Genomic DNA, 15367 nt, shown 5'->3' on the forward strand with positions numbered 1-15367 from the left:
GATCGTCCATATTTTTATTTATTTTGAGTCCATTTTACCTCTCTTGGCCGGAGTATCTCTCATTACTATGTTTCTGTGTATTTCTCATTGCATCTTTTAAAAAATATTTTCTAGCTTATTATTTATTTGGGGGGAGAAGGTAATTAGGTTTTTAATTAACTGATTAATTAATTTTAATGGAGATTAAAATTTGCCGGGGATTGAACCCCCTCTAGCACTGAGATACAGCCCCCATTGCATCTTACATAGACAGCTCCTTCTTTATAAAGATGGTTGCCCTTCTCCCCCACTTTTGAAATGTAGTAGGCTTTGTATTTTGTTCTGTTGGTTGCCTCTGAACTTACATATTTTTAATGCCCCTAATCCCTGCTTCTCATTGATCCTTTATTACCTCGCTGGTCCATTTTTGACGGTGTTCCGTGGCTCCCAACTATCGCGTGAACGACACTCAGTGACCTTACTCTCTTCCAGCTTTTCCCCTTCTCCCATTTTTTTTCTACTTTATTTCTACATGAGCTCTACTTTTGTACTTATTGTTTCTTCACCCTTCCCCTCTCTTTGTTTTACTCCTGAATCTGGCAAATGTTTTCACTGCTCACCATCCATCCTTTTTGCTGAAGTTTCCCCAGTGACCTCTTGGCTGAATGAAACCCATCCTCTAGAAGACTGTCCTAGAAGAGCTGATATGTGCCGTGTTCTCCGCACCCTTACGTGTCTGGAACTGTTTTTCTGTAGCCTTGATACTTGAAGGAGCGCTTGGCTAGATACACGGTCCTTGGTCCGTACTTTAATTTCTGATTTAAGATGGCTTTCGCATCCTCCGATGCTTGATTGGGAAGATTTAATTCACTTATCAGTGTTATGTTGTGCTTTCCTCCACTTTGTGGTTTATTTTGGCAGGGGCGTTTTTATAAGATGACGGAGTTTTCATTCTTATTTTCTATTTTCTTTTATAATAACTGTGTCTATATTTAGACTGCGCTCATTAATTTCATGGACTTCCGGTATTTACAAGACACATGGTGTAAGAGGCTCCTTTTCTGCCAGTGTCACCAAGTATACTTTCCTTTTACTTTCTTATTTTGTTATTATTTGGGGATGGGATTGTAAGAGGCTGTGTGTTTCCTCCAATATTTTGTTTTTCCTTTTTTCTTACAGGACCTGAAATGTCCTCTCTTTGGCTTCCTTTTTGCTTTGTCACCCCATTTCCAAAGGATGTTCCTCTCTTCCTTTGTATGCTTTTCCCCCTGAAGGGATGCATTTTAAGACTGCCACCTCAATCCGTGTGCACCTCTGAGCCTCTCTCTCGTCAGTACCGCAATTTACCAAGAGTCTGCACAGCATTTTACCCTTCAGGTTGACATCCTTTCCAGCGATGGTTTCAAATCAGTCTGTGACTCCATCCTCAATCCCTTCTACTCTGTTCTGCACTGGTTTCCCAGGGCTGGTGCCCAAAGTGGGACACCCAGCTCTACTGGGATTTCGTATTAAATCTCTTTTTCACTTACAGGTGATTCTGAAGACTACAGCATTCTCTGCCTTCTGGTTACACTGAGGGTGTGGGTTTGTGTGGTTCTGCTGACTGTTCCTGCCAATCTGTGTTGCTTTGTGGGTAGTTTATCATTTTCACTGAGGGCATCTCTTTCTAAATGGTACTTGGACACATCTGGAGGAAAGATGTTGTTTCCTACAGAACTATAGTCATCTTGGTGATGTAGAAAAATATGAGAGAAAGCTGGTGTATTGTTTGCATGCTGTGAAAACCACTCAATGATTAATTTATCTAAAGGATAGAACTTTTAGGGCAAAAAAAAAAAAAAAACCCAGAGAAACAGATCCATTTAATTTGAAGAGCTTAATTGCATGCAAATGTGTTTTTATGCTGAGTGCCGGGGCATATGAAATAAAAATATCTTTCTAAGTGTTTCCTATTACATTAAGATACTTTGAAATCCATCATTCACCCAGCAGCTCCATAAGTAGTAAAGGTTTTTTTTTCATACAGCTATTCCCATGCTTGACAGATGAGGGATCAAGACTTGGGGAAAGTCACTCACACGATTTCCTGGGTGCAGAGGTGACCTGAGTAAACCCAGGAGTAACACACAAGCCCCCTGACTGGTAACGCCAGTGACTTCCAGCACCACCTGAGCCCAGTCGTAGAAGTTTTCACTCTTTCCATCCTCTTTCCGATTTTCATTTTCATTTAATCACTTTTGTCATCCAAGGCCATGCCTTGATAACAAATCACTAGGGGAATATGCTTTTTAGTGTCATATTTCGAACAGATTTGCACCATAAAAATAATATAAGCTGCATCTCCAGTAAATAGGAAATACTTTCTCCACTAACGATCCACCTTCATCTCTTTTCACAGAGGACAGCTGTGGGAAGGATGGGAGGGCTAACCTGCCCCGTGTCACTGCAGATGTCACCTGGCAAGGCCTGGAGGATTTACATAGCATGAACGGAAGTGTCTCTGAGGACAGACAAAACTATAGACCTAGTGTGGCTGACTGGACTAATTACTTGAAGGATGTAGATAGAGAATTTGCACTGCTGAACAGTCACCATGAACAAAATAAAGCAAATGAGACTAAAAGTGCTCGAAGTGGTGGGTTCCTGGCTGCATCTGCCAAGCATCCCCTGCCGGCAAGGGTGGCCTCCGCTGAGTCGGATGAAGACCCCAGGCGCAGGGCTGGGGAAGCACGTGCTTTGCCCTTGCCAGCTGACCTTCCAGCCCTGCATTCGAACCGACCAACATTCAGTCCAGAGAGTAAACTTGAATGGAATAATGACATTCCGGAAGTTAGTCGTTTGAATTCTGAACACTGGAGAAATCATAAAACTGACCAATGGATGGAGCATGAGGAGATCAATGATGTTGAAACCGATTTCAGCGGCGACAGCCTGATGGAGCTGGGGCAGCCCAGGCGCGGGGACCGGAAGGAACTTCGCCAGGACGGTCGTCCCGAAGAAGACGTTTTGCAAGATCAGCTGCATCTTCCTGTGCATTCTGGTGTTGATTCCACGCATCATGGGATCCAAGTGTCCACCGTGGAGCAGCCTGACTCCTCCAGCAGCACCGAGAGGATGTCAAACAAGGTGGAGAAGAATCACAGGAGGGGAAGCTTCCAGAGTCTAGAAGGCAGTGCCTCCTTTCCACTCTCCTCTGATTAGATGCCATGTTACCTTACCCTAAACACAGTATTGTTTTTTTTTAACTTTTTCTTAGTAAACTAGCAAAGGCAATCATGACAACCAACATTCCAATGACCCCAGGTACACACGTGCAGTCGAAGTTAGTGCACACGTGAGCGGCACACACACACGGGAACTCGACGTCTGAGTCGAGTCGAGTCGAGAGTAAGGTGGATTTGTGGGGTTTTGTTGGTTTGTTTGGGGGTACTAAAACAGTATTATCTTTTGAAAGTTGTAGGGAGGGACCTGCATATATAAATGGTATCCAGTCAAGACGGCTAGAACTGTGCCTTTCTGAGTTTCTGAAACTTGACATCCTCCGTGAGCCTTTCAGCCCACCTCCCACTGCCTGCGTAATGTGGTTTTGATTCATTTTTTAACCACTGGAATTTTTCAATGCCCTCACTTTTAGTTCAGCGATTTTGCACTTTGAGATTGGAATGCCACGTCTCTTTGGTTAGTCTTATTTTTTTTTTAACAGGCTTGTCACAGTCTGACTGCCTGCTGTCAGTGTGGCAAAGTGAAATGGACCCCAGGATGACACACAGTACGGATCACATATTGTTCACTCTGCGCTTCTGCCAGAAACTGATGCGTGTGTTTTACCTCGACTTGCTAAAATTGCTTAGCAGAAAGGCATGGCTAAGGATGTTGGCAGTAAAAATAAATAAATAAACAAAATAAACGTTACCTGCTCTTTCTGCACCCAGCCTCAAAGTGTTCATCTGCTTAAGATTTCTAAATTTTTATTATTTTCTTAACAGGATAAAAGGACTGAAGACTTTTTTTTTCCCCATCTTTGTTTTGTTTTCTTGACCTGGCTAATAAGCTTAAGTGTTGAGAAACTATGTTTAGTTTTGAATTTATGTAAAGAATTTTTTTCAGTAAAACAAACTCATGAATGTTTCACAATTTAAATACAACATGTGCGTGGTATGATTATTTTTAAGGCCTTCACAAGTTCTGATTTTTTTAAGGCATAGTTCAAAACTGCGTTCGAAATTTTGTATCCTCAAAAATATTCTTGTCATGTATTAGATTTTTAAATACCAGCAGAAGGATTATTACCTCAGTAAGAGTTATCAGTATCCTAGCCAACTTCCCAAGGTTTTTTGTTTGTAGCTTAATAGTAATTTTCATTTTATTTTTAGAGAATTCAAACGCATAGGTAAATTATGTTTTCTTTAAGTGTTTAAGGTAAACTCTTTTAAAGAAAATTTAATATGCTATAGTTGAATCTTTGATAACTTTAAGTCTTTATCATAGACTCTGTACATATGTTAAAATTAACTAGCTCTTTATCAGATAATGTGTGTCTCCGGCTGAATGACAGAAGAAACATATTTATGGTTGTGAATGATGTGCTTTGTAAAAAGGCTTCAAATTACTAGGAAGCATACTGTGTTTTTTTTAATCTTGTGTAATATTCTGTGATACTTTTATAGAACAATTCTGGCTTCAGGAAAGTCTAGAAGCAATATTTCTTGAAATAAAAGGTGTTTAAACTTTACCTGTTTCAGAGAAATGAACTTGACCCAGTTTTTGTGGTACGCACCCATTCCTTGCGAGTAAAACTGAGTCCTGATCTCAATTTGCATGATTAAACATTAGCCGTATTTGTTAAACTGACCCAAAGTCAGTGTCTCATAGAACATTCTCAAATTAACATGATTTCAACACGGATGTGCCTCCATGATGTCCAGGGCAATGTGCAGACGCAGCCCCATGGCAGCTGCCTGGGTGTGCAACCTGGGCGGCTGCACTGGGCCAGCTGAATGCTCTACTATCGCCATCTTGAAATGTTCAATCATTTTTGAACAAGGGACCCCACATTTCTATTTTTCATTGAACCTACTAATATGTATCCAGTCCTGGGAGTTTTTCAAAAGCAAGAGGACAGACCCATAGAATGCAGCTTGGGTTCTTTGGGGACCTCACCACCATCTAAGACCTCATGTTTTCTGACAGACAAGTTCTGCACACTTTCTTCTGCACCACGTCTCCTGAGGAGTTTTTTCCCCTTCAGAGAGAGGGGCTAACAATCTTGAAATGTCCAGAGCTCAGAGGTTAATAATAAAGGAAAAAAGCAAAGGACTTTGGGATTTGCCTGTTCCATCTTTGGATCGTTAAGGAAACCATCTGCGCTGGTTCACTAGGGCTGCCATTACAGAACCACAGACTGGGGCTTACACAGCGGGAATTTATTCTCCCAGTTCTGGAGGCTGGAAGTCCAAGGCCGAGGTGTGAGCGGGTTTGGTTTCTCCCAGGGTCTCTCTCTTCGGTGGGCGGAGGGCCACCTTCTTCCGTGTCCTCACATGGCCTTTTCTCTGTGCATACACATCCCAGGAGTCTCTTCTTATAAAAACACCAGTCGTCATATGGGATCAGGGCTCCACTCTTATGACCTCACTTACCTTTACCTCTTTAAAGGTCTTATCTCCAGGTAGAGTCACACAGGGGATTGAGGCTTCAGCGTATAAACTTCGAGGGGACGCCCTTCAGTCTGTAACACCCCAATCTCATCAAGAGAAAAATCCAAGATAGCCATGCTGTCCAAAGACACATCACTGCATCACTGTGACCTGCTCCTTGTTCCATTCCTGTAAAATGTGATTAGGCCAAATGTTGCTACCCTGGAGAAAATTCCGCTTTAGTTCAATAACTATTTCTGGAGTAGCTACCCTGTGTAAGGGGCACAAGAAAGACTATTTCAGGTCAAGGGCCCTTGGAGACTGGCTGGCCAGTTGGTCTCATTTGATCCATAAAGAAGCTGACGCCCAGGACGGCTGGGCTGATTTCCCATCTGCACATGCCCCGTGGGTTTAGAAGATGAAGAGGTTCAGCAGAGGTGAGGGCCAGCCCCTTTCTACTCTCTCTGTTTGAATCCATGCACATGCACATGCACATGCACACACACACACACACACCCCACATCAGTGAAGAGAGGCCACGGTGGCCCATCTGGTAAGGAGTAGTGGAAAGAAACATTGACATGAAATTTCAGAAGATCAACCTCACTGCAAACTCTAGTTTTTAATCTCTGTATGGACTTGGGAAAGTCACATGCCCTCTCTAAAACAGCTTCTTTGACGATAAGATACGAGGTTCTAATTGAGGATGGCAAATGCATAGCGCATGGGCTTCTTTTCCCAAAATGTGCCCCGGAAAGACACTGCTGATTCATCGAGACACGTCTCCGTTAATCCCAAGCGTCCGTGCCCTTAGATCCCCCAGCGCAGCCAGCTGCTTCTCCAGGCAGCGACTAGCCACACTGCTGAACTGGTGTTCCTACTGGCCTGCAAGACAAAAACCTAGTTGCCACATCCAAATTAGATAATACCTGAGGCTCCTCTGAGTCTTCTTTTTAAAAAAATTCCTGTGATTGTAGCATCTGCAGGGAGTTTTGGTTAAGAGAGAAGGAATGAGGACTTCACCCTCCCACTCCATGCCGGACATATCCAAACATGCTGACCTCCCAAAAAAGATTTTTAAATGCTTTATAAAAGAATTTTATTCATTTTTTTTAAATTGAAGTATAGTCAGTTTGCAATGTGTCTGGGGCCAAAGGTGAGAGAATAACTGGCCACATTCATACCTTGTTCCTTCCCCCATTTCTGACCAAGAAACTCACCTAATGTGCCCACTGTTGGCATTGGTCTAGTCAGCTCACCTTCCTCCCAGTTGTGCCATGGTCATTGAAGACTTCACCAGCACTGAGGACTTCACCTTGGGCCCAGCAGCAAGCCTGCTGCTGAATGAAGCTGGTAGAGAGAATGACTTTCAAAAGTTAGATTTCTCCTTTTGGGACTAGGGTGTCCCTGCTGCCCGGTGTTAGGGAAAGCACTGTGGGGACAAAGGGTGCTACCAACGCTGAGGTCTTCCGTGCTCAGCGTTGCCTCACTTTTCTGCTGTGTCTACCTTTGGTTCTGCACATCCGGCCCCCACACAGGTGGGCAACCCAGGACTCCAGAATCTGCATTCTTGCCCCACAAACCTCTCCCCCGATTTTACCTCACTTCCCAGCCCCAACAGCACAGGTGACCCAGGGCTAGGGTGGAACCGTTCCAACCACTAACAGGTTTCAGCAGAAGAGGAGAGAACATCAGCCTTGCCACCCTAAAATGTGTCTGGTGGCTAGAAGCCCACAACTCAAACCAGGAACCAGAAGGGCCGAGGGATCAGTAGAGCATGTGTTTTCCGTAGCGACCATTAGGTGTCACGCTAGTGCAACTAGAGACCTCTTTGCTGGGAGCCGGGACCCGGGCCCTGGCAAAGCTGCTGTAAGGCTCCCAAGGATGCCATTTACATTGATTTCTAAAGTAGCAGCACGACCATTTCGACAAGGAAGCATCTAGAACAACCAGATCCATGGCAGGCTCACTCTTTCTTCAGTGCCTAGGCTCTTAGCCATGCCAGCACACCAAAGAATGGTTCAGCTTTCTACTGATTTTTGCTGGTATTTTGAGTTGGAACTGCATCAAACTTTGACATTTAAATTCAAAAGTGAGCGCCCAATATTGATCTCCTCGCTTCCTAATGACTCTGCGCAATTAAAAATGGTTTTTTTTGGCTCCCATTTGCTGAAGCTACAGAGGCCATCTCTGCCCAGCAGGCAATTTTAAAAAGAAGAAAGGAACTGGATGCTCTTGACCAGCTCTTGAAATGCTGAGGTTGTACCAAGCTGCGACTAAAGCAAGGAAGATGAGTGGCCACATTCCTAACCTTTCTGCTCCCTTCATTTCTTCAAGAGAAAATTTTTTTCCCTCTGTTTCAAATGGCACAATATCCAAAATGGCTCTGCCTCTCCCTTGAAAGTGTGGGATACTGAAGAGATTCAAGAGAAATCCTTTTGCTTAAATGGCACACAGAGTTGAAGAGAAGATGGTAGCGTTGGGAGGGAGTTACTATTAGCTCTTTGCATAAATGGCTCCCTTTATAAATGCACAAAGCCATGGAGGAAAGTAAAGGTTTGCCCAGAAGTCAGCACAGATGCACACACTCCTGCCAATAATCCATGTATCTTGGGCCACTGTGACCTTTTAATATAGGTGTATGCAAGGGAGTGATGGAGTGAGAAACGGAAACCAGTTGCCCTGCGTTCCACCTGGAGAGTGCTCACGGCTGGGTTCTAAATAAACCACTTTGCACTTCAGTCTTTGAGTCATGCTGGTTTGTTTTTTTTTTTTTTTTTTTTTTTTTTTTACGTCTGTTATTTCCACAGCTCCTTCTGCCTCTCACTCAAAAATTTTAGGTGCCAATGTTCTTAGAAAATTTTGCTGACCATCAGAGGAGACCTCAAAATCCAATGCTTTTTCACCGTGGTTGGAGTCTGAGCAGAAGTTCTCCCTCCAGTGTCAGGCCAGTTCCTGGGCCCCTTGAGTAATGAGTAGCTTCTTTTTCAGTAGACTTTGGGGAAAGGCAGTCTTTAACGGCTTTGTTGACCAAGTTTTGATAGTTACTCCTTTGGAAATCATTCTTTTTTATGCTTGAGACTTTCCCTTGTTTTAGAATAATGAGCTGGACTCCTTTGGAAATATCCTTAATCCATCATGGTCAACTGTGTGGCCAAGAATAATAGCCATGAAACACCTGCCATCCCCCCCCACCTCAACATTTCCAAGATCCTAGCAGTTAGGCAACGACGTGGCACTAGTTCAGACCAATGCATTGTGACAAGTGTCACTTTTGGGCTGAGGAAGGAAAAAACCCTTTACCTTTCTCTGGGCTCTTACTTTCCTTATCTTAGCAACCAAAACCAACTCTGAAAGTTCCAGATTGTGTAGCTTCAAGATGGGGGAGCCTTGTCAGGCTGGGCCCCTGAGGGACTCTGTGGAACAGGTCCACATAGACATGTCCTATAAATGAGAACTACACCTTTGTGCTATGAAGCCACTGAGATTTGGGCGTTGGCATTACTTAAGCATAAATCAGCCTATCCTGGTTAACATCAACCATATGCAAGGCACAGAGTTCTGCCACCCCAAATTCTGTTTGAATTTAAATAGATAAGTGGTGAAATATTTAAAATTATTCTCTTTAAGTGACACAGTGGACAATGTGCAACTGCAGGCTCCTAAAACTAAAGTCCTAATTGTTTACATGTAGGACATTTGGCTTCATGGCAGAGTTATCAGTTACATAAGGAGTTCATTTCTGCCGTTTTCCAGAGTTAAGCTGAGGCCCATTTATTCCCATCAAACCCCTGTGTCTTTACAGTGGGAGATCACACTGGCATCATTGCTTCATCTTTTAAACAATAAAAATCCTAAGAGACAAACTAATTTCAATCCAACACACTTTATTCTTTTTTACTTTTTTTCTGAATTTTCAATGATCAAGTATTCAAGAGGTTGTAAACCAAAGTTTATTAGTACATTGACAATAGATTTCATTAAACGCAGGAAACTATACATCTTTTAAATTACCCTAAGAGGTCTCCAAATAAATATTCATTTTAAAAATCACAAAATCAAAGTCCTTTATGCAACAATGCAAAACACTCTTTCATCACAAGCACACCTCTACACACAAAAACACACACGCTCAACACACACTCCACTAGGATCCTAACGCCAGTTTATCTGACACAGTATTACATTTCCTTTAACTCAAGAGTTAGAGGCTGACCTGTCTGTTTCATGCTTCTAAATTAATATTTGGAGTTTGGGGTGGAGGTATGTATTTTAAGAAAAATGCCCACTGTAAAGTCTTACCAATTATTCTTCTTTTTCATTTCTACATACAAACTTGAAACTTCTTTTGTTCACCCCTTTGGTTTAATACGTCCCTGCAATGACTTTAGTTTTCAATAAGATCTTCAATTTTTAACATGTAATAGTGGAATACCAGAAAGAGACAACACCTTCAAAACCTCAACATTAAAAAACACCTAACATGGGTGTAAGGTTTTTTTGGAGAAGAAATAAGAAAAGATTATCTGAAATATTTTCCTCCTCTCTGAAAGTATTCTTAGCATCCGATTATTCTTGCTAAAATAAATATCAAAAGCGCTGAGTTTTCCATTAGAAAAAAGCATTACCCCTTACACTCTTCATTTTTGCAGCGTAAAGTTCATGGATTAATTGTAATGTAATGAGTGCTTGTTTTCTGAGAAGTTCTCCAGATTTCCAAAAGCAAAGCACATGCAGTCCCTTATTGGTGAAATGCTGTGAATTCAGTGGTGCATTTTCGTGGTGAGCATGCTTCATCAAATACTTTTAGCACCGGGGCATTTAGTTTTTAATGTTGCAAAAGCAAATACCCAGGGAGGGTCTTCATCATATTTGACCCTTCCAAGGCCTGAGTGAAAACGAACTGCTTAAAATAACCTCTTCAAATATACACAGATCTAATTCCAATGTAGTAAGGAGTCTGGGACAGACACAGCCAGCAGCATCCCAGAAGACAAGGAAAGGAGAGAAGACAGAAAAGATAAAGTGCGTGAGGCCACTGACTCTGCCTTGCCAGTCATGGCACTCCCTTCCACTCTATGAAAGAGGAAGTGCAGACACATGTGTGTGTAAAGGATAGCTCCCAGTTTGCATAACAGGATTAGCAAACCTGCAGACTAGGCAATTCTGGGATTATGCAGTATTTTGATATCTATCTGCTACTTAGAATATTCAGTTTGAACCTATATATCAATAGTTATATTCATATTTCTGTACCACTTACGATGTTTTAAGTACACACAAAATCACAAAGTGTAATTGGCTACCGTCCTAGGCTTTAGGCTGTCCAGCTAGTCCTGGGCACAACTAGAGAATTTCTGCAAATGCTTCAGGTCCATTCATGCTATGAAGCTTCTCCCTGGTGCACCTGTCATTGATAACAAACAGGCTCCAAAAAGAAACTTTCTGACTCCAAGTCCACCAAAGAATGCAAGAGTAAGGGAGAATTTTCTGGCCAAATACATGTAAATTTACCCTGAAAATCTAAACATGAAATTTTGATGTTTCCTACAGCTTTTTTTTCTATTTTACACAAAGAAATAATAACTTCCCTACATTCAGAAACATAACCCTGCATCAAAAACTGAAATGCTGCACCTCACTATCTCATAGTCACACCTTGCCTGTGTTAACTGAAACTACTGTACATGTTACGTACTGTAAGCAGTGAGCAACGAGACAGAGAAATGGACATCTGAACCCTGACTTGGCCACTCTGTACAATCCTAAACAACTTGCTTTACCTCTCTGAGCCTGTTTTCATGATCTCTTTTAAAAACAATAAAAATAGCTACCTTGCAAAGTTATTAGGAGGATTAAAGTGCGTGATGTACATTAACTGCTTTACAAAATGCTCTGAAAATAGTCAACATTCAGCTAACGCTGAATGTTTCCTCTCTGGTGTCCCTTTCTTTCCCCTGTCCTAGTTCTGAATGACTTTGGGCTATTTTCAAGAGTTAAATCCACCTGCAAAGGATAAAGATTTCAAGCTAACGAAGATAACCAAAGTAATGTGCACAAACGCCCACTCCACCCTCTGGGAGTTTCTAAATTAATAGGCTAGACTCAAGGATGTTATATTTGCATATTAAAGCCAAATAATACATTAATCTACAGAATTTATAAATGAACAAATGGCCTTTCCAAAAAGCAACTAGAAGCCTAAGCTCACAGAGAGTTATAGTAGGAATTGTGACTCTAAAGTAACATGGCCAATTTGTTACCAAGCATATAAGGACCTCATATATACAATTAAACAGCGTCATCTATCAAATGGTCACTTTAGTTGACTGTAATATCCCAATGATGCTACCAGAGCCCAAAGGGTTTTGGGGACAACTCTTAATTGGTACATTTTTCAAATCTTCAGTCCCCCATGATTTTTACTACTTATTCTACATTCACCAACAATATACGAATGATACATCTGCTATCTATAATCACCAGATACTTGAGAAAGTGCAATATTAACATTGCAGTGTACAGTTTGGGCCAACTTCTTTGAATTTTGGCCTACTCAACCCAAAGGATTGCACAGAGTGGCAGGTGGTGACTGGGCAAGAGGGCGCCTGACAGAGAAGTGGCGCTCAGTCCACAATGGCTGGACAAGGTGGGGGAGGGGAAAGCCCCAATTGTGCCTGGTGAGTGAGTCCATTTCCTATCCCAGATTTCTAAGAGCCTCTCCTTTCCACAATGTGCTACCAAGAAGAAAGGAATTCTAAGTGTTGGAACACACAATCTTGGCTACAAAAAAAAAAAAAAAAAAGAAAGAAAGAAAAAGGGCCAATCCCACTAAAACTCTCTCAATACAGGATCTAAATGATCAGAGTAAAATTACAAAAACACCACCTTTTCCCAATCTACGTATCTTTAGCTCCAACATGAAAGGAAACTTTCTCTTCTGAAGGATCAAAGATCTCCCACAAAGAGTAAAGGGCATCACTGAGGCCCCAGAGTGGACATGAAGATGATCAGCAGTATCTCTGAAGACCTTCAGCAGACACCACGTTGACCAAAGTTGGACAGACACAGTGTAACCATAGGCAACGGTGGTTCTTATGACTTAGCCAAACGAGCCTGTTCCAGAGGAAGTACGTCCTTGTCACCTGAGACCACGGACTCCACCCCTTGTAGACATTGCTTAGTTTAACAGCAATTACTCTCTCCATAAACCGCACACAACCAAGAGAACTGTCTGACCAAGGCCATTCCCAGGTAGAGAGGAAAACAACCTTGAACCCGGGGATAGTCACACAACCCTGCCTGTGCAGCCATGCACGGAGGGCAAAAAGCCTGAATCATGGGTCAATTGCATCCCTTCTGAGGGAGAATGTCCACCAGCTGAGGAAACCGTTCCCCAAGTCAGCCTGACGTAAGCTTAGGCTCCTTGGTGGTAACAGTTCACGATCACATTGATATCTGTACGTCATAGTCCCTCCCAAATCTGAGTTGTCATTATGCTTTTTCTGAGCAGCCAGAGGCCATGGGTTAACTTGCTATCAGTCCACAGTGCTGTCAGGAGGCATCGACCTTAAGAACCACATGGAAAATATTTTGTGTGGCATCCAAGTCAAAGTGATGTGCGGGGGGTGGGGACTGAAAGGATGATGGATAATGAACCCAAAGTGCAACAGGAAGAGAAAAATCCTCTCAGAACCACTGCAGGAAGGTTACAGTGGGAAGCAATTAAAGGGAGGGGTAAAACCATCCTAACTCTGATAAAGTAGGATTCGGTGTGACCAATCAGTTCAAGTTAAATAATTTTCAGTCATTACTTAGGATCATAATCTAGGTCCAGCTGCTAGGTTTCTCCCTCCTGCTGTGTTTAGAGTGATTTTCATATCTCAGGCACAGCTTTCCTGATGAAAGGACTCCACTTTAGGAACAACCACAGCAATCTGCTGTTCATAAAAAAAGAAAACTGCAGAGCTGCTCACACTTTCAGGTGTATAACCAAAATGATCAGGTGAGACTCAGTCTTATTGCTGTGGGGTTTCTCTTTCCAACTCTTCTGAGTGTCAGGGTTGCAACTATTAACCACCCTTAAGGGGGCCCTTAAAAGCTCAAAGGATTTCTGCAGCAATTCTCTTTGGAGGAGAAAGCCATCCATTTCTTTCCTTGTTATGCATCTCAAACTACAGTTCCCAGCCATATTATTTAGCATGCTAGTTTTAAAGCCCCTGATGAAAGAATCCTGGGGTTTCTATTCAAGCTATCAGGTTGATGACTCAGTAGCATCTTTAACCCCTTTATGGTGGGGTGGACAGACTGAAAGAGAATGTGTTTTAATGAAATGAAGTAGCTGTTCCCTTTGTTACACTATGCACATGGTTCCTTTGAAGCGTTTGAACAACTCTACCTGATTGGTAACTCTGCTATGGCTTAAAGTGCAATTAACAGTACTTTAGGGAGAGTTTAGCTTCCTCTTTTAGTACCTGCTCTAGTCTCCAAAAGCAAAAGTAACACGCTGCACTTACATTTTCCCAATCGGATTGCATAGTTGAGGCAAATTCATTTGTGCTTTGTAGCAGAACTCACAGTAGGTGTTCGTACCTAGAAACTTTGATTTGTAAATGCAAAGTCACGGTCAAGCTCACCCTCATCTGGAGTGTATGTTACTGATACGCACCGCCATCACACGTCCCACGATTCTGTTAATCACGCACCCAGCCTGATACCACATTGGAGCATGAGCAACAAATGAACATCTCAGAAATGGTAACAAATCTATCTAAATGCCTCCTTCGTGGAGAGAAGGCGGGGGAAGGCTCAGTCTTGTTGAGGTATCCAGCCCTCAATCAACAGTGGCTGTGTCTACTGAGTTTTGTTGGTTTGAGGATTGTGTCTTTAGAGGTTAAAAAAAGAAAGAAAGAAAAGAAGGCACGGGTGTTTCTCAAGTCGCCATATTCAACTCAACCAACAAAGTGAAGTCTTCCACTTTCAAGCTTCAGGAGGGAGGCTGCAGAGCAGCAGACCTTTCTTCCAGCCCTGGGTCTGGGGAGGAACTTATTGCTTCTGGGAAGGGCCCCGGATAGGTCTGCGCTGTGTATTGGATCCCTTTTTGCAGACCGGTCTCTTCATGGAGTTCTCCCTGGGTGCTGAAAATCGGGCAGGACCTAGTCCGGGCACACTTACTGGCACTGGCAGTGCGGCCCACCACCGCGCTCACGGTGCTCAGCGGGAATTCTCTCCAGCTCCGCCTCTGCATTTCTTCCTCCTTGTATTTAATGGAGTACCAGGCCAAGAAAATAAAAACAAAGCCAACAAATTTGAGGCCGGCTGCCAAACCAAAGTAGACAAAACGAAAGGACGTGACGTTGTATTCCCAGCAAGAGCCTTGCACGCCACACTCCTGTTGCCAGAGCATGCAGGTGGTGTCAATAACGGCTCCAAAGTAAATCGGAGTAGGAATGTACGCTAGAATTGTAGGGGCAAAGAAAAGGAAAAACAACACATCTTAGGAGAGGACACCGATCTGTAAATTAACAGGATGCTTGTTTGCTCTAAAGCCCATTCATGATTTATTAGCATTTATTATTATTAGACATATTATGATATAAAAATGTCTAAAAATCAATAACACATTTTAGGCATAAACATTTCTATTGATAAAAATGCAATTAGGGAATCCTTTTAAACTTAAAAATCAGATTTTGTCATTAAATACACAAATGGCCATATTAGAATCCTTTGTGATCCACAAAAATTCAGTACAC

At 42.5% G+C, this 15367-nt stretch overlaps 2 protein-coding genes across 8 annotated transcripts in view; one reads left to right on the top strand and one right to left on the bottom strand.

The window, feature by feature from the left end:
• Positions 1-4711, top strand: part of SULF1 (sulfatase 1) — a 151118-nt gene extending 146407 nt beyond the window's left edge. For 5 of the 7 annotated variants that reach the window (XM_010998859.3, XM_010998858.3, XM_031441509.2 and 2 more), the window contains one exon: positions 2378-4711. In XM_010998859.3, the coding sequence (XP_010997161.3) occupies positions 2378-3180 (803 nt within the window). In that variant the 3' untranslated portion in view covers positions 3181-4711. The remainder of the gene's footprint in view (positions 1-2377) is intronic. The other 2 variants (XM_064480862.1, XM_064480863.1) reach the window with 1 other exon arrangement.
• Positions 4712-12433: 7722 nt separating this feature from the next.
• The window catches only part of SLCO5A1 (solute carrier organic anion transporter family member 5A1), a 105019-nt gene continuing 102085 nt past the window's right edge, over positions 12434-15367 (bottom strand). Inside the window, exon 10 of the mRNA XM_010998857.3 lies at positions 12434-15068. Coding sequence (XP_010997159.3) covers positions 14599-15068 — 470 coding nt within the window. The 3' untranslated portion in view covers positions 12434-14598. The remainder of the gene's footprint in view (positions 15069-15367) is intronic.

The sequence above is a fragment of the Camelus dromedarius genome, chromosome 30 (genome assembly GCF_036321535.1).
Source record: "Camelus dromedarius isolate mCamDro1 chromosome 30, mCamDro1.pat, whole genome shotgun sequence".
Lineage (NCBI taxonomy): Eukaryota > Metazoa > Chordata > Mammalia > Artiodactyla > Camelidae > Camelus > Camelus dromedarius.